Here is a 26,298-nt window from a genome sequence, read left to right as displayed (position 1 = left end):
TTTTCCTAAGTTACATAATTTATAACCACATATATTTATAGTTGAAACTGGCTTAATTTTATTTTTAATAAGTAATTTTCTAATATAAAAACATACACAGGTACAAATCACAAAATGGGATTTCCTAAAGTTACAGTAAAAAAATATTTATATTGTATGCAAATTTATGAATGTATAATTTTATAAGCTTTGGACATATAATATAAACACAGCTCTATATTACATAGGCCCTGTAATATTCTGCATGAAAATATTTTGCCCAGTAGATGTTTACAGGTATTTCAAATAGCACATATTCTTTATTTTCTAAATATTTCTTTTTGATTTAGTTATACGTACATTATTTATTGTTTACTTTAATGATTCTCTGGAAGAAACCTACCGATGGAAACTATCCACCATTTTTAAATGGACACGGAGATCCTTTTTTGTTAGGTGATCTAACATTCTTGCATCTACCAAACATTCCATAAAATAGCTTCTGTATTGTGGTAACCCCAGGCTGGGAAGCCATTCATTTCCAATCCATTCATGGTTCATATCTCCATATGCCAGGGTCTGCAGAAAAACCGGACACTAGAATTGTTTTATAGCAGTCAAGTTTCTTAGCCAATAAAATGAGATGGTAAATGGGGGGCACTGCCTATTGCTATAACTGATATTTAGTTACTATGACATATGGAAACAAAGCAGAAATCATATTTAGCCTCTAAGATTTGATTTACTTTGGTACAATCTGGAACTCTGTGTGCATGCATTAAAGTATTTGTCTACAGGAAATGATGGTGTTCATTTTGTATTCTCAAAAAATTACATTTTATACAAATAGGCATTTTAATAAAAATTAGAAATAATGGTATAATACAAATGCTAAGCTCAAAGATTCTTTACGTACGTAGGTTTGTTTATTTTATTTTATTTTATTTTATTTTATTTTATTTTTATTTGTTAGCGGATACCCCACCACCTCCTTCTCTTCAATGGTATGATATTGCAATGGTATAGGGGCAACACTTGATGTGAAAGTAGAAATCCCAGTAAATGAATAAAGAAAGGAACAACAAGGCTAGAGACAGAATGCTGAATTTTATGTGGACAATTTACCTAGTGAAGCATGCAGCCATATTTCATAAAGATTATTGCAAAGAGTCTTTTTTTAGAAATCAATATATTCTCAAAGAAGCAGGACATGATCAAAAACTCAGAATGATAATCTAATTTTTCAGTATAACAGTATGAACTGATCTTATCAAATGCTGTTTATGACAGCCCAAATAAAAAGTGGCATCAACTATCACCTCTAAGCCAATTTTTAAAAGGATTATTACTCTCTATTAATCACATAGTGTTTGTCCTTATCGAATGGTAAGTGTGATTATAACATATAATTCTAATAAAAATCTAGATAAGTTCCTTTTTGTGTGTTTTTTAAAATGATGAAATTCTTACCAAATCAAAACTTAAAAGCAATGCTAATTTACTGAATGTTTAAATATAGTTCTTAGTATTAACTACTGAAATTTTCCATATAGTCAGTTTGAATCACATTAACTATAACACACGTTACAGTCATGTGCTCCTTAACAATGGAGACGTTCTAAGAAATGTGTCCTTAGGTGATTTCATCATTGTGCAAACATCGCAGTGTGTACTTGCACAAACCTAGTGTATAGCCCATTAGACACCTAGGCCATGTCATGTAAGTGGTACGTCATTGACTGAAACATCATTATGCGGTGCATGACTGTAATTCTTTCAGTTATATAACATGTGGAAATTCAAGAAAGGTGCAACTTCCTTGCAAACATAGATTTGCTCAAAGTACATATGTTTGTCTTATATTGTCATCTCAATTAATGGGAATAAGTTTTGACTTGCCATCCCAATGCTTACAACATCCCTCCAACCCCAATCCTCACACCCTTTCCAATATACTTTAAAGCAATTGTGATACAAAATACATTTTTAATTCTCCCCCTTCCTTATATCCAACTTGAATGAGTCTTGATTAAATATGTTGAGCTGATTTCAGAGAAATTTAAGTTACAGTTGATTCTTCTGAAGAGGAAAGGAGATTCCTTTTTAAAAGAGGCCAGGTATGAAATAGTAATCACTTTCTTTGCAAAATGTGGTGATTCAAAACATATATATATATAAAATAAAATTAAATATACATTTTAGTCTTAACCCTAAGCTAAGGGAAGGTTTATAATATTGTGACATGCAACAGTTTCTTACTTTATATCCTGACAGCGTACTAAGGATATTGTTTTAAAGGATTTGAATTTCCTACCTGGGCCCAGCTTCCTTCCTCAGATTCTTTCTGTGTTAGCAGCAGGGAGTGATTAATAAAGCAGATAAGTATAAATTAATTTTAAATGAATATAGTGAAATTTTTTTAGCAGAAGCAAAATTGTTATTGAAAGTGTTAAGTATGACATAGAAAACTAAACAGATTCTTACTCTGATCCACAGTAACCAATTTAGCAGTTCAAAGGCAACTACATACTGTATTTTGCCGTGTATAATGCATACTTTTTGCCCAAATTTTTGAGGAAAAAATAAGGATGTACATCATACATAGGTATAATGGTTACATACCACATGTAAAATCATGGGTATAATAATCTCATGTATAATGTGTACAAAAAAGTGAGTGCATGGTGTACACAGAAGCATGCTATACATGGCAAAATACAGGTAGTTCCTAATTAATTGTAATTAAATACACATATTAACATGGGATTTTCATGACACATTTGATTTGGTAATTCTAAACCTTCATTAATTCTTAAAAGTGTGTAATTTTCCAAATGTAATGAATTATAGTAAAGATTTCTGACCATATACATAAAAGCACATAATACACAAGTGTGTATTTGTACACATATATATTATAAATATATATATATTCGTATAATACCTACTATACCCCTAGGCTATATAGTATTCCATGTCGTATTTGCAGTTCTTTGCTACACACACACACATAATATGTATGATGGAAAAATCTTATACAAAGTAAATTAATAATGTGGGAAAGTAACTGCATCCATCTAAGACAGTTTTGTGGTAATCAGGTAGATTTCAACAACAGCCCAAAACAAGTAAAACAAAAAAAAAAGACAAAAACCTATAGGATAAGCTAAACCAGAAATGTAATTAGTACAGGACATTGGCATTTCTATGCATCATAAACTAGGTATTCATATTTTCAAATAGTGATAAAACTGAGTGAACATTAAATTTGAAAAAATTGCTAAGAATAAAATGCATGCAGTGCTCAAGTTTGCATCTTTAAATAAAGAAATTACTATATGTAATACTGCATTTTTAAAAGTGGACAATTATAATCAGAGTCACCAAGAATTTTTGTAAACCTGTTCTTTGAATGCCAAGTGAACAGAATATTTTTAAGGGGGTGGGGGGAATGGAAGGTCAAATGTTGTATCTGAAATGGTAAAGTATAAGAACTGAAAGTATTTTATTAAGAATGAGTATTCAATCTGAACTTTTCTATTACAAGTGTAATTGGTTTGGTAATATGTATTACCTGTGTACATGCCCAATATTAAGTAATATTTATTACTAAAGTTGTAAAATATATATATGTTATTATTGTTAGCACACTGCTTCATTTAAAAATGTCTAAGTGCAGTACACTACAACTATAACAAAAAATATTAGTTATTACTGCAAAACACTATGCAAACATACCTCATTACTTCAAACTATTGTAAACAAAATAGTTTTATCATCCAAATAACAACAAAATAACTTCATGCTTAACAGAGCCATAAAGACTAACCGTTTTTGCTGGAGCTGCAAGATTTTCCATTTCTTCGTGGGTCACCCAGACGTTGCCTGAAGGCTGTGAGGAGGCCCCGAGGGAAGCGGCGCGGTCCAGGGAGGGCAGCAGTGGTAAAGGAGAAAGGCAGCACCAGGGTAAGTTAACAGCACCACGGCAACAGCACAGAGCTCCTGCCTCTACAGCATGCACGAGAGACAGCATTGCTGGCTGGCTCAGGGACCCCTTTTCTTCTACTTAAAAAAGATTAAATAGAAAGAAGCGTTCTGTGAAGTTAATGCAAGATAGATTTAAAATGATACTTCTGTGTTTATGAATTAGTGTTAAGGTCCACCCTGCCTGGTCTCAGGAAAACTGTAACCGCCTGTGACTAAGGCTGAGGAAGAGGCCTCCGAACCAGGAGACACTAAGGAGACAAAACTTATTTCCCTGACATGAACGCTGCCTGTTCTGTGCCTGGCTTCCAATGCTTTATCAATTAGCCAATGGCAGGTAAGATTTCCCACGCAGGGATCGCCTAAGACAGGCATGATCATGTGGAGGCCTCAGGGAAGGACTTGGGAGGCTGTGGAAATGAAGGGTGATCGACATCGACCCCTGCCCCCTCGGCTTTGCCAAAGCCTGAGTCCTTGAGAAATCCAAGTCTCCCAGTTGCCTTTGTCTCCTCTGCCCAACTCAGGCCTGTGGAAATAACAGGGGTGGTGCAGTCCAGACCAGAGTCGGAGGACCCCCGGGGTAATCAGACCTGAGACATAGAATATGAAAGAACCTGTGAGATCTGCTTGCTGGAGGATGCTCTTTAATTAGAATATGAAGGCACAGGCAGGAAATGAAACTAAGCTTTTAGGTCCTGTAGTCTTTTTAAATGATAAAACCCCAGAATCTCAGAATCCCAGCAGGAGATCTGCCACTCCCTTTCAAAGTTAACTACTTGTTTTATCTTCCCTATCAGACTGTAATTGACAAACTGTATCAGTATGTTTAATAAAAGCCTGCTTGGGCGGGGGCTCGAGTCGCTCTCCACTAGAGAGGGTGGCCGTTTTGTCCCTATTTCCCCACAGGACTCGGTTGTCCCTGTGTATGTTTTTCTCGTGTTTTGAAGAGCATCCGCAGCGATGGATACCGCTGGACCAGTATCCATCTCAAATTAGAAAATAGGTTTAATTAAAATTTCCATTTGAAAGGTATGTGGCTGTTGGATCCATGGAGGATGGATTAAATTTGAATTGTAGAAGAGTGTATTTTTTAGTTTTTTCTTCAGAAAACAAAAGTATGTGTGTTTGGTTGTGTTATTACTAATACTGTGTTCACAGAGTTTTGATTCTTCAGTGCCCTTGGAAAGAGAAAACTGGTTGTTAACACAAAGCTGAAAGCACAATTATAGCCTGCCTGGGAAGCAAGGCCAGCTTTTCCCATGGGTGTCTTTCCCTTCACATTTCAGTAAATATGTTGTTTTCCTGTATTCCCAGAGAAGAAAAGAAAGTGAAATCCTATTTTTGATTTAATGAGAGGTACTTTTCAGTCTCACTAAATACCATCTGAATTTATAAAACCCATTTCCTAATTTTTCAGCAGTCTCCTACATCATTATAGAGGAGAACATGATGTAAAAGAAAAATTTCCCCCCAGTGTATATATTCTATTATGATGTATCATTTACTTTCTAAATCAAATGACCCATGATATTTGTCCTATACACTGAATAATGTACCATCTCTAAGCCTAAGCCCACTTAGTAACACGAAGGATCTGGCACATCTTTGATGATAATGGCCATTGGGAACCACTTCTCTTCAAACTGTACCATATCACGGGGAAGTCTGCACGAGCGCTCCAAAGCTGTCCAAGTACAGCACTCCTATAGTTCCAATGGAACTTACATTCTACCTGTTGCTTGTCACTTGCTCTGGGGCATGTCTAGTTTTAAAGAATTGGAAGTAGCAAAACTGATTCCCTAACATAAGTCACCAACATAATTCTCTGTAGCCTTTGCTACCATTCACACAAGTGCCATGTTTGAATTTCCTTCTATTATAAATAATGCAATTTAACATAATTTTAAAAATAACTAAATATAAAGTGATATAACCTGATATAATAAATATAATTTGATAAAAATAAATTTCATATATAAGAGAATTACTCATACATGCAATTGAATAATATAAGGGAGTTGAATAGAATTCATAATTACAGGTAAATCATATGGCATAAAAATCCCCAAATAGCCATAATATACATGAATAGAATTCTTATTCTCCTACCATTTGGAAATTAGAGTATGTCTGATTTTCTTCTACAGGACAAAACTGCACACACCTGTAAAATATACTTAGAATACAAGAGCTATCCATAACATTAGAAGCCCTTCCCCTAAACCAGGAAGGTATCATCCCTCCCCAGTTTCTAGGAGTGATCTTTATTATAAATAGGAAATTCACATTAATATATGAATCATTAAATCATTTGGGAGAAATTGCTTTAATTGACTTCATGAGGAGTACTATGCTAAAAAAAACTTTACACTCATCTGTCACATTTCCTTCACACTCAGTGATCACAGAGCTTTGCTTAGTGCTTGCTCTGTCTTCAAAGTGAGCTTCAGCAATGATTACCTGATAGGAAATTTATTTAAGTGAGTCGGATTTACAATGATTCCTGTAGCTTCTAACTTGATTGTGGCTTCAAATAATGAAGCTTTCCCTCCTCCTTTAAGAAAGTTGACCTGCTTTGCTCTTCTTTCTCAAAATTTCTGCAGCTATTCAGGGTTGTTTATGGCTCCATATAAATTTTTAAAGTGTTTGTTCTATATCTGTGAAATATGCCATTGGCACTTTAATAGGGATTGCACTGAATCTAGAAATTGCTTTGGGTAGTATGGACATTTTGATGATGTTAATTCTTCCAATCCATGAACACAGTATGTGTTTCCATTTGTTTGTATCTTCCTCAATTTCTTTCTTCTGTGTTGTGTAGTAGGGTAGGGAGAAAAGGCAGAAAACTGTGTTGAACAACAATAAAAAATGTTTTTAAAAAAGAAAGTTGGCCTGTATTATCTTATTCTCTACATCATACATGTGTAACCCCTCTCACAGTTTTCCTGAAAGTCTGTATTTGCCAGTCTGTTACCATATTCTGGGATGGGCAAGGTGCTGGAAGCTATGGTTTGAATTTGTATCTCTATATGCCAAATGAGTATATATCCAGGGCAATTTTCTAAAGTATAGTTGGCAAACTTGCTGAAATTATATGTTAGCTGTTCTTCCTTAATCTGTAATTTTACTTGTAAAGGGTTACTGCCCATCTAGAATCTTGTACAGTTACTCATAACATAGCTTCAACACAGCTCAATTAATTAGCCATTAGTCAAGGTGTTAACAAGTTTGTTTTATAAGCAAGTCCACATATAGGAAGTTATTCCTATTTCTTCCTTCTCATCACCAATTTAAGGGATGGAATTTTTGTCTAGGTGATTCACAGAGGGGTGATTTAGAGCACTGGAGTTTCAGCAAAGAGCCTGTCTTAGAGAATGAATAGCTATAGTGGGGGTGGCTTTGAGCAACCAAAGCAGATGAGGACACTGGTGTGTTGGTTTGAGGATAAAGAAAGTGCAAAAAATAGGTTGGAAAACATAAAGTATAAGCATCATATAACTTGGTTGGGGGTCTCTCAGAGCCACTGAAAATCATCTTCTCCCTGCCCTTAGCTGTCCATGCTGCAACCCCCAATATCTGAGCTGGAGAATGCAAACCATTAGCCACTTTTTTTGCAGCTAGTAATACCTGTGTCTAACAGGTGATTTATAAAATTTTAATGATCTGGTAATTTAACAAATTATAATCAGGGAGCTTGAGTTCTACCATTTCCACTTCTCAGTAACTACCCTAGGACATTTCCTAAACTTCTCAATTTTAGATTGCATTTATGTGAAGTGGGCTAAAACTACATATTTCATACTAGAAAAACACGGAAAAGTTTACATTATGATATCCTATATTCTGTTACATGCTGGGACTTGGATGAGACAGGTGAGGTGCCAACTGGACTAAAGTTAAGGAAGCCCCACTTTCAGGCTTTTCCAAGTACAGGGTTGGCACCTGACACTGACTATTTTCTTAAATTTTGTGTCTGAGGTATCCTCTTGCCTCACCTTAGTCCAGACGGAGTAGACTATTTAAATAGTATTGTCAAATGGGAACTGGGAGAAAAGTCCCTAAAGGATGTGAAGTATTAAAGTACTCTCCTAATTAAATCATTCAGAAGAAAGTTATGACATAAAAATAAATTTTAAAATGAGCTTAACAAATATAATTAGGGGAAAATAATTCATTCTCTTGCTGTCAGAAAAATAAAATAAGTAAAGCAGCCAGGCCTCAGAATAATCCTAAAACTTACCTAGTAGGAAGTAAATTCTGTTACCACCTATGTTTTTTGGATGTGCTTTTTTAAATTTTTTTACTTTATGATTGAATTACAAAGTACATTGACTTGAAATTTACTTTTCACATTCAATGTGAATCTATGGCCTAGGTTTACATTTTCCCTTTTATGAATCTATGTGTCTCACTAAAAGAGATGGAAAACAGGTAAGAATATAGGAAGCAGGAGATGTACTTGTTAGGATCACAAACTCTGAGACAAAACCACTCAGGAGTGTGACCTTGGACAAGTCACTCAACCTGTCTGTACATTAGTTTTTCCATTTGCAAAACAGATATAATAAAATTACCTACCTCATGGTGTTACTGTGAGGTGATATTACATGTAAAGCACTTAGAATAGGGACTGACAATAAGTACTCCACTAATGTTGGCTATTACCACAACGTGGTTAGAAATTTTGTTAAGCAGTCTCTACCCAAGCAGACCTTGAGGGTAACAAAGGATCTTTATTCCCCGTAAGATAGACTCATCTCCATCTCATGCCTTATATACCTGCTCAAATTTGCTGAATTTTGTTTTTACCAAAAATGATTTGTATTTGTTACTCATCCTGTTTATTCCCATTGCACTTCTAAAAATTAGATAATTTAAATATTACATGAAAAAAGCACAGGAGAAATTTGGCTCATGTATAAACACTGGTTTGAATTATTTGGAAAGGCTAGGCATAGGCAAGTCTTAAAGCACACTATTAATGAGATACAGCTCCGTGAGAGTCTGGGAAGAAACGGTAAATGTCCAGGAGGAGTTTGTACTCAAATAAGCTTCAAATGTCATGAAGTTATTACTTTAAAAAGAAATTTAAACTTGTGAAATTGAATATGTTTTATGGATGAGGTTATCAAAGAATGACAATGTGGGACTCCAGGCAGTGGAATCATATTGAAAAAAATTCTTAGGTGTTTCATCTAAATTTGCAAGTTTCTGAACATTTATATATTTTACTTAAAATAAAATATTTAAAAAATGTGTCCTGGCTGGATAGCTCCACTGGTTGGAGCATCGTCCATGCACCAAAATGTTGTGGGTTTGATTCCTGGTCAGGGCACATTTGGGAGGCAACCAATCAATGTTTCTCACTCACATTGGTCACTCTCTCTCTTTTCCTCTCTCTCTAAATTCAGTGAACATATATTTGGGTGATGATTTAAAGAAATATAATTTATTTTCTAAGACATCCTTTTCAACCAAATATTTCCATTAACTACTATCTCCATCCCTATTCTACTGGGTCCAAGGCCTTCTACAGTAACACCAGCTAGGAAGAAGAAAGAAAGCTGGAGAATTAGGAGTAGACCAAAGAAATAATGAGTATAAACTTCAGATTTTCCTTTTGATGATTTAGTCCATTTTTATCTAGACAAAAAAGGAGGCAGAACAAGCCAACATTCTGTTTAGTTAAACAAAAAAGCCTAAGTACCTTGTCTTTTCCACTTGAGAGCTTGAGTGAGCATACAAGATGCACTCAAGTTTGGTGCTGAGGAGCCCAAACCCAAACCCAACCCTAACTTACAACAAACTTGTATCATCTGAAGTAATTACAGTTTTCTGGAAGACATGATAACATTTCTTAAAAAATAACACTTTTGTATGTTTTCTTAATGCAGTGGATTCATTGTTATTTCTTTTTGCAAAGCAAATCACATTTGAAATATCCTAGAGATGAGTAAATAAGTAATTCACTTAAATACTAATACACATATGAAAAATTTTAACTTCACCAGTTATTTTAAAAGCTTAAATTTCAGCAACGTGATAATCAATGTTAACAAAGGGAGGGAAATGATACACAATACAATTTGGCAATCAAGGTTTAAAAGTAATAAGAATATATACTATTTTTTCTTCAGATTGCATAATTCTTTCACCTTTTACTAAAAGTAACGAGAATAAATGCCCAAAGCTCAAATATTGCTTTGGCAATAACTACAGTTTAAGCAACAACATAACTATGTACACATCCACTATGGTATTATAAATACAATAAAAATTGTTAAATAAGCAAGATGTCCACTATTAGGGATTTAGTTAAATAAATTACAGTATTTCCATGAAGGAGGTATGTAGCAATTAAAAATGATACTAGAATTTTGTATTTATTAAATTGAAGAAAATATTTATGCTCTATTACTACATTTTAAAAGTACAAAATAATTCATCTTTATAAAAACATAAAGAAAATAGACTGGCAAGGTCTCCATCAGAAAATAAACAGTGAAAAAAAGTAATAATTAATAACACACAACCAGTCTTTCAAATATTGATTCCTCTTTGAAGCCTATTCAGTCAGAAGTGATTTCCCCTTTCATGGAATTCCACAGCATTTTGCTTCTATCTCACATTTATGTATTAAAATATATCATTTCCTACTAAACCTACTGGTAAGAACATCTTACTTTTCTCACGATAGCTGCCCTCTCTGAATCAGGGCCATGTATATATCAGACCCTTTGTAATGGTGGGTAGGGTGACTTGTACAATCATTATTTGTAGGTTGAATAACTACTGATTATCCACAATTTGCCAGGCACTGAATTAAGGCTTGGGGACTAGAGATAAACTGATGATATTCTTACTTGGCCTAGTGTAGGTTAAATCAAGGAGAGAAAATTATAAAATTATTTTTATAAGTATCCAGAGTGGTAATGCAGGAAGACCCAGACTTGAAAACTTAGTGAAGACTTTGTAGAAAAAGGACAGTCAGGAATCATTGGCTCCAGGAGGAGCTGGAGAAGGATGGTAATCCTGGAATGGGAAGAATATTCCAGGTAGAAGAAAGATCAATTAGAAAGGCCAATGATTTGCCCTGCCTGGTGTGGCCCAGTGGTTGAGTGCTGGCTTGCAAATCAAAGGGTTGCTGGCTGAATTCCCAGTCAGGGCACATGCCTGGGTTGTGGGCCAGGTCCCCAGTAGGGGGTGCATGAGAGGCCAGCACACATTGATGTTTCTCTCCCCCTCTTTCTCTTTCTCTTCCTTTCTGTCTACAATAAATAAATAAAATCTTTAAAGAAGAAAAGCTGATAATCAACAAGGAACATAAAGTTTAGGAAACTGAAAGTAGTCTGTGTTGTGGGGATCCTGGCTTGAGGTAATAGACCCTTGGAGATGAACTGAGTGAAGTATCTCATAAGCTCTTTCCACATTTGACTGTTCTTTAAACAGTTGAGTATTACTTACCATTAATAAATTTTTAATTATATTTTCTTGTTTCTGTTATCACAGTTGCCCCCAGTTTTTCCCCATTTTTCCACTTCACCTAGACCCCCCACCCCACTCCCTCAGGCAATCACCACACCATTGTCCATGTCCCTGGGTCCTGCGTGTGTGTTCTTTGGCTAATTCCTTCACCTTTAATAGTTTTTAAAATTCCTTTAGTTTGCTTAGAGCTTTTTAGAGAAATAGTGCTTAATTACTCTATTTTTCATTAAGAAATTAATTAGTATGCTAAATAGATATGATAAAGTATATTCTATTTTCCATCTTGAAGTTGGAATTTAAATGCTTTTAATTTTGCAAGGCTAGAAATGTTTAATAATTTTGCATGGATATGCCCCTGACAGGAGAATCTGATGTAAATCAGTTGTGATGCTTCTCTCTCAGTTAGAAATTACTCAGGAAACTATCAGATTTCAATTCAGTTTATAATAACTATTTAAGTGCCCTGCTCAGTTTTTGTTTTGGATTGTTTTCTAATTTGAGTAGTACTTCAGCATTAGTGTACAGCATTTATATATAGATGAAAATGTTAGACATGAGTTTGTTAAATTATGTATTTTTCTTTCTGTTATTTAGAACAAAGTTAAAATGGAACTATGAGAGAAAGGTAAAAGGTTTTTAAATTTGACATTGTATTTTTGGCATTAGAATCCAGTATACTGGGAAAGGATATAAGGGTAGATAGAGTAAAAATGGAGCAAATTCTCTAAAACTGTTTAAGACCACAATAAAAACTGCAGTAACATAATATCACCTTTCTGTCTTTTATTCACTACTCAAATGTGCCTCCTTCTTCAATATATTACTATTCTGAGTAACACATGGGGCCAGAGAAGTCCAGTTAACATCAGAAATTATATCCTTTATCAGTAAATATATAGTTCAGAAAAGAACAAAGAAAAAAATAAATATCATCTGGGAGTTTTTCTTAATATTTAGATTTGTTATCTGGTATGCCTTTTTTAGACATTTTGTTCCTTTCTAATATAAGGATATGGTAAAATTATGAAAAGAATAGGGGTTTATAAATGAGAAGAAAGCAGATTTTTTAAGGCATTTCACGTGGCATTTATGAGATGTCAAATATCTTTGTACTTTCATCAGTATGAAAGATGCTTCAGAAGTAGTGAGTTAAACATTGAATTTTCAGGAAGCACTAATGTCAACAGCTAATCACTTGAAATGTTGAATTACATTAAGGAAAAGGGACATCCTGGAAAAGAGTAATCTTGGCATCTTGTTGCTTGGGAGAAAAAATTAAACTTCAGTCTAGAGACTACTTCAAAAATCTATCTTGGTTGCAAAGCCTTTAAATCTGATAAAAACCACAGCTCCTCAGTTGAAAACCTATTGAAAGTAGCAGCAAGGTTAATGAAGAGCAAGCTAAATCTCTTCAGAATAATTCACACTGACATGGAAATGCGCACTGCCACCATTTCACTCTGTGGACTCAGAGATGCCCTTATTTGCCCAGCCCCGCGAGAGGGTAGGAGCACAAACTGACTCACAGTTCGGGATGTTGGAGGAGCTGAAGGACTTGTTAGGGAAACCATCTCCTGGATTGCTAATCGGAGCTTTAAGCGATGCAGAGGATTGCTGATTCCAATTTCTCTCTGGATCTCCGTGTCTGACAGCGCAGACATGATGGCCCCACTCTTCACGTTGGCTCGGCAGGCTGCCACATACCAGGCAGGCATTCCCAGCCAGAGCTGTTGGATAGAAAACACATACACACAGATTACGACCATAACTGACATTTTAGTTTCTCTTACATGCCAGACATTATTCTAAGTACCTAGCACGTATGAACTCTTTTACTGCCACCATCCTATGTGATAGATGCTATTATTATTTTCCCCAAAGGAGACAGATGCACAAAGACGTTAAATAATTTATTTAAAAATACCAGGTAAGCAATGAGGAAAATAAAGATTTGACATTCCATTTCCAGGGTCTACAATTTAACAACTAATTTTTATTATTGGGGATAAAAATAATAGTTGTTCAACACCAAGTTTCCCCTTGGAGTTAGGACAAGAAAGCTACAAGCTGTATTTGATAAAGGCTCAGTCAATATTTGTTTAATGAGTGACTTCAATTTATAGTTCTCCTTTGGAATTCTGAATGCAGAGAAATTCTGTCACAGAAAGAGTCAGTTCTACCACCTCCAGCCACACAATTTCAGTTTATGCCCACAAGGTAGCTAAGCCACATTCATCATGCGACAACTTTCACCATATGACAGTTATGTAAACTTAATTAGGTGATCTCTATGAACACATCTTTGGAGAATGAAATGTACTAATGAAAGATGCTTACATGGGATGGGAGTAAAAGGCAGAAAACTGTACTTGAACAACAATTAAAATAAAAAAAGAAAAAAACAACTATTAAAAACTGAACCTGAAAAAACAAAAACAAACTAAGCAAACAATTAGAGCAGGAACAGAATCATAGAAATGGAGATCACATGGAGTGTTATAAGCAGGGAGAGGGAAGGAATGGGGGGAAAGGTACAGGGAATAAGTAGCATAAATGGTAGGTACAAAATACACAGGGAGAGGTTACAAATAGTATAGTAAATATAGAAGCCAGAGAACTTATATGTATGACCCATGGACATGAACTAAAGGGAGGTAGGGGCAGTAGGATGCATATGGGAGGGTTTATACAGGGAGGAGAGGGATAAAGGGGGAAAATGAGATAATTGGAATAGCATAATCAATAAAATATATTTCAAAAATAAATAAATAATATATTTTAAAAAGAAAGATATTCACATTATAAACATTTGGAAAACTTTAGCAAAAGAGAGTAACAACATGAATAATGAATGAGAAATTAGGAGTTTCAAATTTTCAAATTTGCTGTGATGATTGAGAGACAAATGAATCAATAGTACAATGGTCACAGCACAGTACCTGGCACACATCTTAAGCACGGGGTGAATGCCAATTCACATGCATGTTGCAGCATCTGAATTACATATACTTTAAAAAAGGAGTGTTCTCTGTACCTCCCCTCATCACGAGTTTTGGGTAAGAGGACATACTTCTTACTTAGCTATAAGGGGAAAGGGTGACTCATGCAAGTGAGCAGTTTAAACCTTGGTTTTTCAATATTCCAAATACTACAGGGCTATTTTATTCATTGATATGAACAGATTGAGCAAAAGGAGGGCATGAGAGTGAGAAAAGTGAGAAGAGGAAAAAGAAAAACTATAAATCAGCAGAATACAATGCCAAGAATCAGAAGGCCTGGGCTGCATCAAATCCTGTCCTGTCATCAGTGAGTTATTTAACCCTCTAAACTTCAGCTTTATTTTTCTCCTTTGTAAAGTGAAAGAATTCAGCTTTGTTATTCTAAGACTTCTAAGTACATCCCAATGAGCAACTCCTCCCAATGTCTCTGCCCTGGTATAATCTTGCTCCTTTGAGTCTGGATTCAGTAACTTTCAAAAAAATTCTTTTAAGGCTCGCCTGAGGATATTTTAATTATTGATTTTAGAGACACAGGAAGGGAGGGAGAGAGAGAGAGAAAGAAATATCAATGTGAGAGAGAAACATTGATAAATTGCCTCCCATATGAGCTCCGACCAGGGTCTGAACCCACGATTGAGATATGGGCCCTGACTGGGGATCAAACCTTCAAACTTTTGGTGAATGAGATGATACTCCAAGCAACTGAGCAACCTGACCAGGGCCTCAGTGTTTTTGTTTGTTTGTTTGTTTGTTTTTAAAGAACAGACTGTGGTAAAAGTGATGGGATGACACTTTCTGGATTGGATTATGAAAAGATTGCAGCTTCATTCCTGTTAGTCCTCTCATTCCTGCTCATTCCTCTTGGACTTCTCATCCAGGGGGAAGCCAGCTACCCTGTGAAGAAACCCTGTGAAGAGGCCCATATAGCAAAGAACAGATGTTTCTGGACAACAGCAATCAAGAAACTGAATCACAGCTGTGAAAACATGAGTCAGCTTGAAAGCATAGTGTCCCTAAATTAAGTCTTGAGAAGATTGTCACCCTGGCTGATACCTTAACTTGTAGCCTTATGACAGACTGAACAGAGGTCATAGCCAAGTCATGTCCAGATTCCTGACCCACAGAAATATGAGAAAAATAAATGCTAAGTATAGAGATAATTTGTTACATGGTAATAGATAACTAATACAGATGCTATCCTTTATTTTTAAAACTTCTGATATATTGGAAGACCACTTGTCTCTATAGGGAAAACAAACAAAAAGTCAAATCTTGGGGTTACTGTGGACTGGTCTGTGACTGAGGTAAAAGAACGCAGAGAGGGGAATCTAAGTACAGTGCATGACTGAACTGTTTATAGACTCTTCCAGCAGATTAGACACGAGGAATGGACCTCACCCTGACAGGCATGATTGGATATGACTGAAGGTGGGACTTGACCTCTTAGTTTATAAACTCAACATGTTCAGTATAACTAAACATCCAAATATATCCTCACTGGACATTAATTATTTCCCACCTCCTTTCTTCTAAGTAAGATATTTAGATTTCTACAAAAACTTGTGGATATATTTGGATTGACCCAAATGCTTCTCAAATACATTGTTATCAATGTCATCCCTGATTAGACTTTTAAAAGTTTTTGATGTGGATAAATGGTGTGTGAAGCACCAGATTTATATCATTCTTAGCAGGCTGTATGCACTAGAGTTAAGAGGTCTCATTCATTGGATCATCTGCCTCACTCATCATATTTCAGTTCATAATTTTAGTCACAAAGCACATTATGAGCACTTTTTGTGTGCTCAGGATAGGTTTAATTAGCACAAACTTTACTGCTTGTCATTTCCTAGCCCCTTAATGTCAGTATATCTGTTTTTTTCTTTTATCAAACGATTGTTCCAAAGGGGGAGTTACTGCTATTCTGGCAAGTGATGAACTCACTCTCTCAGTGTAGCTCACTTTAATGGAGTGAAACTGAACAAAGAAGAGCTATCAAATTTGAGGTATATTTCCTCATTTTGTCTTATAATTAATTTTTAAAATATAGAAATTTTAAAGTCATGTTTGGAAGTAGCAGCTCTGATTACTAAAAACCTCCTGACTGATTTGAGAAAATATAGTAAGGCACAGCTTCTTTCTCCCAGTCCGAGAAAAAAGGGCAAAACATGTTTTTATATCTACTTATATAGGACAAATTTTATTTTTATTTTATTTTTTAATCATTCTTATTGTTATTCTACTACAGTCGTCTCAGTTTTCCCCCCTTTGTCCTCCCCTGCCCATTCCATCCCACACTCCCACAGTGCAGCCCCACACTGTTTTCCATGTCCGTGGGTCATTCATACATGTTCTTTGTCTAGTTCCCTCACCTATAAGAGGAAGCTAATGAAAAAAATAAACTAATAAATAAAATAGAACCGCAGGCATGAAAATGTGGAACAGACTGACAGTGACCAGAGAGGAGGGGAGAGGGGAATACTGGTGGAAAGAAAGGGTAGGACAAATTTTAAAACTCATATGGCTTTTATTTCTCCTCACTGATTAACTCTTTAGCTTTGAGTATGATATGATAATGAAGGTGGGTGACTTTATAATCCCAAACCATTTAAAACAATGACTTCTAATTGCCGCTGTCAGGCAGGAAAAGCCTGTGTTCTTTGTCCTGACATTGGCATTTTCTGGCAGTGTCTAGAAGCCCTTTTTAAAGAACTAAATGGAAGGGGGAGTGAACACTACTGATAAGTAGTGTGATGGTCCCTTTGTGGTAAATATGAACTCTCTTTATTGTGCTTGTCAGCTCCTGATGCCCTCCACCCTGCTCAGGTGTTACTGAATTTTTCCAGACCCCTGTGTTGTGCACAAAATGCTGAATATAGTTCTTGTTTCATTATAACACTCTGTTTAGACACAGAAGGGAGCAAGGGGGTATGTCTTCTGCTTTATTCCAAGTGTTTGAGCCTAGCTGGCTCCTAGGACTTAGATAATTAGGTTCAGGAATTATACTATAAGCAAAGGAACAGTATGTGCTTAAGTGGCAATGGTACCTTGGAAAACACAAAAGTGTTAAATATGGAGAGAGCTCTTCTCTGTAACCTTTATGAGCTACTCCAGGCTATTGGAAAGCTATGACTTCAGAAATATGCCTTTACCTCTTCTCTAAAAGAAAAAAAAGCTATCAAATGAGTAGTGATTGAATTAAGAGCCTTCTGGTTTAACTGTCTTACCTCTAGCCATGCGACTACAGTGGGCCCATCCCACTGGGCAAAAGGTAATCCCTTCCTTCGAGCTTCTTCTAGAAGTTCATGCCTGAAGTATATGACAAAGATTATTAGTTAGGTAATATGGAAAAATATGGCTGTGATTATTTTTAATTACATTATTTAAAAAATCAAATAATCCTTTATAAGCTTTTCATGACGTAATACAGAATAACAGAATTCTTCCTTCCTTTGCATAATACATGAAAATCATTCATTGATTTTATTAGAAATGAAACACATCTAAAAATAATTTTCCCTAACATTTATTCACTAAAATTCAACCATTAAATGCTAATCCTAAGAAGCTGAATTATATTATCAGCAAATGTCATATTCCTTTAACAAGAATATGCATATTCAAGCATACATTATGGGATGTAAATGTGGCTTCTTCCATCTGCCTTGCTCATGCTTCTTTATTATTTTAATGGCAGAGGAAATGCCTGTATATAGAGGCATAAGATACATTTGGTCATTTTAGCCACATTCAAATGATGTGCTTAATTTTAGTATTTTCTCTGGGTCCAGGTGGCTATCTTAGGAAGTTTTTTTTTTTTTGTCTAGACTACAAAATTATTTTTTATTTGAAGAGAGCTCTGAGGTACATTGATTTCTATCACAATGATGCAATGTAAGATGTGAAATTCAATAGTACCCTTACTTCCATTTGTAATCACTCCTGTTATTAAAGAAAGTAAAATACCTCAATAACAACAAATGTTTGTTTCTGACAATAAAATGTTGTAAAGAGCCTTGACAAATGAATCTGTAATCATTCTCCCTACTACTGAGCCTTTAGAATTGACATCCATTTATAAAAATAGTTTGAGTTTGCTCATTATTGAAATAGCAAGTTCATTTTCCTGCTGTATATACCTGGCCAGAACCATGTTAAAAAATGTATTCTCTGTGCCTTAGTATGCTTTCATCTCACACAGAAATAATAAAAAATGTATAAAATAATTATTTTTTGAATATGTGTATTCTGTGTTTTGGAACCAATAATTAGCATCATATAAAAGCTTTAAATGTATCATTTTATTATATCCTACTATCAATTAATTGCTTATTATGGTGGACTATAATATGTTAAAAGGCATAATCAAAAATGTCTCTCAACACAATAGCTTTTTCTATTTGCAAAAGATGTTACCACCAAAAATGCAGTGTGGAAAATAAGCAAGGAGACAAAACAAAAATTGAACTTATAGTTGCCAAAGAGATACATAAATCACCTGCTCTTTCCTTTGAAAGGATAGCAAGAAAACATGGGTAATCTCTGCAAGTGTGCTATTCAGCACCAGGGAAAGGGAACAGCGACACTGATGCCAGGAATCCAACAAACCAATGGGCTTCCTCAAGGGCCTTGCCCCGCCATCACCCATTCCCTCAGCCTCCTCATGCCATTCCTTCATTGAAAACCAGATTCAAAAAGCTTGGTCTCATTGTGACAGATGTATTTATAAAAATGGGTTGAAGGTTAACCAACCAACCATCAGTACTTTTTGAATATCTGTTGTGAAATAGACATTGACCCAGTTTTTCGGTAGATCCCTGGCTAAATAGAAAAACTAAACACATGAAACTGAAAACATAATGAAATATACAAATAGATGATAAAAATCAGTAATGCACATTATGAGTGTGAGGATTTTGGAAAGGGAGCTAATAGCAATGGCAATTGTTGAAGTCTTTGTGGCAACTGAGCTTTTGAGGGCAGGTAGGAAGGAGATGGGGGTAGCATTTCAAGCTGGATAAGTAGTAAAAGCATTGAGACGCAGGGACAGGACTGAGTGTAGAATTCATGCAAGAAAGTATAGAGTAGACCTCCTTTGGAGTAGATCTCTACAGAGGTGAAGAGCATTATTAAGAGTTGTAATATTATGTCCATCATGAAAAGGAAAAATTTTGGTTATGTGACAGGTTAGTGGCATTAAAGTGGAAGGAACAAGTATACATTTATAATCATTTTTATATATTTAGTAAAAAAGCAAGTAAACACACTCAGAACCTAGAAAGCACATATCATTTTCACAAGTGAATTATGAGTTGTTTAAAAGCTATTTTTAAAAATTAGAACATTTTAATTGTGAATTTCTGCCTAGTTCCCTAATAAAAAATGTACCACACAAACTAGAGTAATCCTGTTGAAACTTAAGCCAGATGACATAACTTCTCTGCCCATAAATTCTCAATTACTCACTGCATCACTGAGAATAAAAGCCAAGGCAGCTCTTAAAATCCACCCTACTTTTTTTTTAATCTCTTTGACTCAAGTGTCATGTCATCCAGCAATGTCATTTTCCTTGCTGTTAACTTGAAAATAGCCCAGGCCTCCTTCTACCTCAGGGACTTTGCACCTGCTGTTTCCCCTGTCTTAAATTCTTGCCCCCCTCTACTACATGGCTTAGTTCCTTGCCTAATTTAAATCTTTACTCAAATGTCACCTTCTTTCTGAATGTCTCTTACCTTCCCTCCCATAACTTCCACCAAAGACTCCTTATCCCCATTCCTTGCTTCATTGTTTTTATCTTATCTTCTAACACAGAGTGGTATTTATTCCTCTCTGTCATCTTCCAATAGAAAATAAGTTTGAAGAGAAGCAATGCTTCATGTATTCTGCTCAGAGGTGAATTTGAAGCATCTACAACAAGGCCTGGCATAAAAGGGGTGCTCGGTAAATAGTTGTGAATGTTGACATGTCAGCCAGTGCTCACATTCAGGCACTTTTGTTTAAGTAAATTGCATCCTGTAATATATTTTTGTAGTCCATTTTTTGAGCCACTTCGTCAGAACAGTACCCTTTCCACATGATCCAAAAGTCTGACCTGGTTTGGGATTTGTGATGAGAATCTGGTTAAGAATCATTCCAATGTGCTCAAATAATTCTATTCTCTTTCTGAACAGAAATTTAACTGTGCAATTTTTTTGAAAAATCATTGAACATTGTGGCCCTTCAAAAATTTTTTTGTTTGTTTTGTTTGTTGCATTTAAATCATAGACTCCCATTACATAACTTTAGTAAGATGCACTTCACTTTTTCTTTTAACATTTGCAAGCTAAAAATGTATATCTTAATTAACATAATTATTCTAAACAGAAATATATTACAAATCTCAATCAGTTGCTTCAGAACATCGATTACCTAAATACACAATTTAGCTCCATGATACCGAGAGTTTCAAATCCAACATTAATGTTTGACCTGATTTGTAAAGCACAGCACACTGTGATTTTGTGCATGGCAAGTGTGTGTATTTGTGAATCCCATTATGGCACATTTTCAGAGCAGTTCATGTAAAAGCCCATTACATAAGTAAGTAGTGTTTTACTTAGAGTTTAAGAACACATGATAGGTTGTTCAGAACTGAAATTATTTGCTTATGTTAAAACCAAAGATCATTCCTATTGAAACCTTTTTTCTTCAAGCTCTTTGAAATAGTGAGCATAGTCACAGACAAGAAATTTAATTTACTTGTGAATTTGAGTTGGGATTTACATAATTTCCTTCCTCACTTTATTATGAATTTAATCAAAGCCATTAAAAAGGTATAAACACACTTGCACAACTGTGATGGGACAATACAGCAATAAGATACACCCTGCTGTTTTGAAAACTAAAGGGGCTTTTATTATCTTTCATTAAACAATTTCACTTTTACAAGACACTGTGGCCTGTTCACCCCAATCACTTCTTAGTAGTAAACTAGGGACTTACTGGAGGAACATTGCTAATTTTTCAGGTTATTTGCGTACCATTTAGACTGGATTATGTTAGTACTTCATTTAATTTTGGGCACCCTTTCACTCAGATTTGAAGTCTATAGTTCCCATACTTCTGAGGTCATCCGTATTTTCTCATACTGACATGAAGATAGAAAGTGGAAAGTAATGTTAGTAAGTACAGAGAATATAAGTCAGTTACTCAAGGGTATCCAGCAAACAAGTGGGAAATTTGTGGCTTAAACTCTTGTCTTCTGATGTCTAATTTAATGTTTTTTTCCATCCCAAATTTTCGCACATTTTCACTGTTTGTTCTGTCTTCTCCTGTTGTTTTAACCTCCTAAGCTTCCTTTCAGCAATTATACTATGAAAATAATTTTGAGGCTCAAAATATTTAAGTTCCAGAAGCATAAGTGAGACAACAAGAAATTGCATTTTAGAATTAAAGCAATTATATTGGTTCCTTGGAGTTCATAAATGACAGTGCATTATGCATTTATGATCTTTCAATATTTCATTCAAAAGAGGTATAGAAATGAAGTGTTATTTCTTGGGATTATTTTCCTCATGAAACTTAAAAGTAATTAAAAAACAGAAGACAACTATTATGTGATGATATGAAAACAGAGCTTTAAAATCTTATGTCATAATATTTATTATTTTAAAAATGTAAGTTTTTACAACTTACAATCAGCCAGAAGTGTGGAACACTACTGTACCCAGACCCTGCCTTACATTTTTAAGAACACTTATTAGAGCTTCCATTAATATCATGAATTTTTTTAACTGGAGGAAATATGGCATTGTTAAGTAATTAGCAGGAGTAACTATAACTTGAAATTACAGTAGGGGAAAATAAATATCCATAGAGCCAATTACTGACACTCTCCATAGTTTCCTGGATAGTTGCATCTCATTGGCGCCATTTAAAATTTTTTGTTTATTTTAATTTTAATTTTATTTTATTTTGAGAGAGAGAGGGGAGGGAACGGAAAAAGAGAGGGAGAGAAACATGATGTGAGAGAGAAACATCGATTACTTGCCTCTTGTACACACACTAACTGGGAACCAGACCCATAACCCAGGCATGGTGTTCTGATTGGGTATAGAACCAGTGAACTTTCACTTTGTGAGATGACAACCAACTGAAACACACCCATCAGGTTGTCATTGGAGCCATTTTATTTACTACTTCTCAACTTTTGGCTTTGAATTCAAAAGCAGTATGTGTCCCCATCTAAAGTGTTTTAAATAGTTCGCCATGTTACCAATGTAAAAGTTTACACCAATGTCAATATTTTATAAAAATTAGGCTAAGTGAAATAAGACAGAGGAAGACAAGAACACAAACAAGCAAAATAGACTCATATATAGAGAGCAGGCTGACAGCTCTTGTGGGGGCTGGTACTGGGTAGGTGGAGAGATTGAGCAAAAAAGAAAAAAATAGAATGAATGTGGACAACGGTGTGGCAAGATTTGAAATTTGAAGCTGTAATCTGAATAGTACACATTTTTAAATCTTGAAAAATTAACCCATGTACTGGAAACAATGGGAAAAACACAAAACGAAAAGTGTTCAACCAAAACCAAAGATGACTTCGGAATCTGAGTGTACAAGTTCTACGGGGGAAGATCTAGCATTTTACCCTCTTGAGCTAAGTGCAGTTCTAGTCATTGGCAAAATTGTCTCTTGACTCCAAGGGCGGTGCAGGACCACAAAGCACTAGGGGACACAGAGGCAGGTTCAGTCATGCAGCACAGCCAGAAGCACCCCGGCAGTCTGCAGCTGTGACTTGGGCCTGCCTGACTGCCACACTGACTCCTGGAGAATGCCTTGAAAGCTAGGGAAAATGATGTCTGGAATGTCTGCTGACATGTGTCTAATAGAACTGAAAAAAAAAATAGAAGTGCCTGGAAGGCCACATAAATAATTCAAATAGAAACATTTCTCTGAACCAATGATTCCTTTTATGATGTGGAAATAAATACACTTTACAATTTTCGTTTTAGGTCAGAGGCAGTGCAGCTCGTGTTACAACCGAAAAGAGAAACACTAAAGAGAAAAGAAAAAGAGGATGGTGCTGAAAATAAGCATGTTCAGCAGCCACTGTGATTCAACTTACCCAGATGTGCTTTTCATGAGATGGAGAAGGGTGGATGGAAAAGAAAAGCACAGAAATGTTAACGGATACATTTCAATCCAAAGAAAGCCATGGAATAAAATAAGAGCATTATTTCAGATGTGCAAAAGCTCAGATATGAGAAAAATATGGTGTCTTATTGTTTTTCACCATGACACACATACTCACTGCGTCCAAAACCATGACCAGGCTGAGGGTAGTTCTAACAGTTGACCTGTAAGTCTGGCTCTTGAAAATGAGTCACTCTGAAACATGCATGACCACATTTTTCCCGGCCTCTAGTATACTCCGGAAGGAAATCAGGCGCCTTGTTAAAGAACATGCTTTACCTCATGGCACTACTGGGTTATTTTATAAATAAAGCACATAACTTACTAAATGGCATGCAGATTCACATACAGCCATAATAACCTACTGGTAGGGCTCAAGAAAAAGTACAGTAGACTTCTGGAGAGGCAGCAACTGGAAGCAAGTACTGGTTTGAGCATCAGAATATCTTATCTAGTTCTCATACATGATTCAGTCAAAATTACTAGCAGGTTCTGATCTTGAATTTCCTCAACTTGGGGCAGAAAGAAATTTGTGCATTGCAGGTCCAAAAATTTATAATTCTAACAGGTGCTATAATGATAATTAGTATTTTTATTTCTGTAAATATGTATGTGCCCACAATCAGAACATGAGGAAGTATAAAAAAATTCTATAACTTATCTCCTCTTGCCACACTACTTCTTCCTCTATTTGAACTGGTAAGATAAGTGTTGAGTTTGTGCCAGTTGATTCTTTTTCATTAGAAACAGTTACGAGAATGGACCTTTATGAATGCTGCTATGAAGAATGATAATGAATGGGATTCGTTCATCAACATTGTCAGAAATCATTACAAAACCAACAATGATTTAAATGTGGTGTTGAAGGAGCCCACTTTCTCCCTGATATAGTAGAGGCACCGGGAGAATATGGAAAAATAATTCAACCAAAAGCCATGGAAATATTACCTTACAGTTTCTAGGCAAGCATAACAGAATAAACCTTAGAAAAATAAAAGTTTCACTACAACTCATAAAGTACATTCAATGTAACAAAATATGAAGCAGAAATTCCTATCTCAGTAATAAGGCAAATCATTGTTTTTTTATCACAGAATCATTATAAAGAAAAGCTTGATGTGGCAACGGAACACCCTGCACATGCCTCCTCTAAACGCATTCATTCAGAGAAACCTTGTATTATTTTATTAAACAGGCATCACGAAGAAATGCATATTCTTTGACAATAGCAGTGGAACAGCTATGGCAAGCTATTTAAATTTTCAAATAAACAAAAGCATAATTGTTCATACAAGTTGGCATCACAATGTCTGAAGAAAATCAATGCATATTTTTTATAGCATACATGCAACATTAAGTAAATTAAGACCAAAAAGAGATAGCTTCTAGGTGATTAATATGGTCTTCCTGTCAACATACCTGTGATCTTTTTCTTAGATTCAATAGAGAATGCATTTCTCACATTCAGAAATATCTAGACACTTCTCTTTCTTGTTAGCAATGGCCAGGAAAGTACTCTCATTTTCCCTAGGACAAGTAACAAGCCCCTGTGCATGAGCACAAGAAACCTACTCCCTTGAATGTCTCAAAACATTGAAACAGTGCTATTTCAGGGCCTCTTTTTTTCCTAGTAGAAATGTTTATCCTGAAATGGCAATTCTGAGAAATTAAAGACATGGGTGATTGAAAGGACGTTTCCATTTTTGTTCACATACTACAGTTTCTGACTCATTGGATACCTTTATTTCCCCCCATATTACTTCCCCAAGCTTTGAGTCAGTCTGAAAGAATGTGACCTGATGTAGTGAACACATCCTGAGACACAGTCTGGACCCATGACAGTAGCTCTTCAGTGTCCACAAGCTCTCACAGCATCTTTCTTGCTCCCTTGCCACTTCGTCTTTTTTCCTTTTTATTGAATTTATCGGGGTGACACTGGTTAACAAAATTATACAGGTTTCATGTGCACAACCTGTGGACTTTTTCATGAGCCTTGAGAACAAGGTGATTTCTGAGCTTTACATGAAAATTGCCAAAAGGATTTAGGCCAGTTATTACCAGGGACAAAATTATCTTCTGCAGCCTACCAGTTATCTAAGAATAGCTCTCCAATAAAGCAAGCAAATTAAATCTGCACAAAGTGGAATGTTAATATTCCTCACATCTTCATTTATAGCTTTTGAAAATGGGAAACTTGCACCAATAAACACATCTTAAACATAAAACATGAGAAATGATGAAAGTAAACAGAAAACACAAATAAAAAAGTATCACTCAAAAAGTATTGCTTAAAGTTCTAATATGTTTGTTGTCAATTTGTGTTATCTGATTTCTCATAATGTTCATGAACTTTCTTCTCTTCCATTGTCAATTAATTTAAAAGCCACTTTGAGCAGGTATCTCACTTTAAAATATTAAGTGTTTCAGCTCATGACTTTCTAAAGCACAGGTGGCAATCACAAGGCCCCCGGGCCAAATCCGGCCCTCCACTTTGCTTTATCTGGCCTGGCACCATGTTTGTACCTTGTGGCAGCACCAAGCGCCTTGCCTCTAGTTAAGGAGTAGTTACATTTATACAGTCATAAAATTACATTGGCTCTTTGAAGGCGACCTCGAGGCTAATGTGGCTCCCAGTGCAAATGAGTTTGATATCCCTGTTCTAAAATATGTTCTG

At 35.5% G+C, this 26,298-nt stretch overlaps 1 protein-coding gene across 19 annotated transcripts in view; it reads right to left on the bottom strand.

Annotated features, from left to right (window-relative positions):
* PPFIA2 (PTPRF interacting protein alpha 2) overlaps positions 1–26,298 on the bottom strand; it is a 461,362-nt gene that overhangs the window by 22,351 nt on the left and 412,713 nt on the right. For 6 of the 19 annotated variants that reach the window (XM_036018625.1, XM_036018623.1, XM_036018617.1 and 3 more), the window contains 6 exons: positions 23,557–23,565; positions 17,675–17,756; positions 12,975–13,175; positions 3,809–3,871; positions 2,294–2,323; positions 383–576 (listed from right to left, as the gene is read on the bottom strand). In XM_036018625.1, coding sequence (XP_035874518.1) covers positions 383–576; positions 2,294–2,323; positions 3,809–3,871; positions 12,975–13,175; positions 17,675–17,756; positions 23,557–23,565 — 579 coding nt within the window. The remainder of the gene's footprint in view (positions 1–382; positions 577–2,293; positions 2,324–3,808; positions 3,872–12,974; positions 13,176–17,674; positions 17,757–23,556; positions 23,566–26,298) is intronic. The other 13 variants (XM_028532610.2, XM_036018632.1, XM_036018619.1 and 10 more) reach the window with 4 other exon arrangements.

The sequence above is a fragment of the Phyllostomus discolor genome, chromosome 2 (genome assembly GCF_004126475.2).
Source record: "Phyllostomus discolor isolate MPI-MPIP mPhyDis1 chromosome 2, mPhyDis1.pri.v3, whole genome shotgun sequence".
Taxonomy (NCBI): domain Eukaryota; kingdom Metazoa; phylum Chordata; class Mammalia; order Chiroptera; family Phyllostomidae; genus Phyllostomus; species Phyllostomus discolor.
The sequence above is the reverse complement of the archived record's forward strand: the minus strand, read 5'-3'. Positions and strand labels throughout refer to the sequence as shown.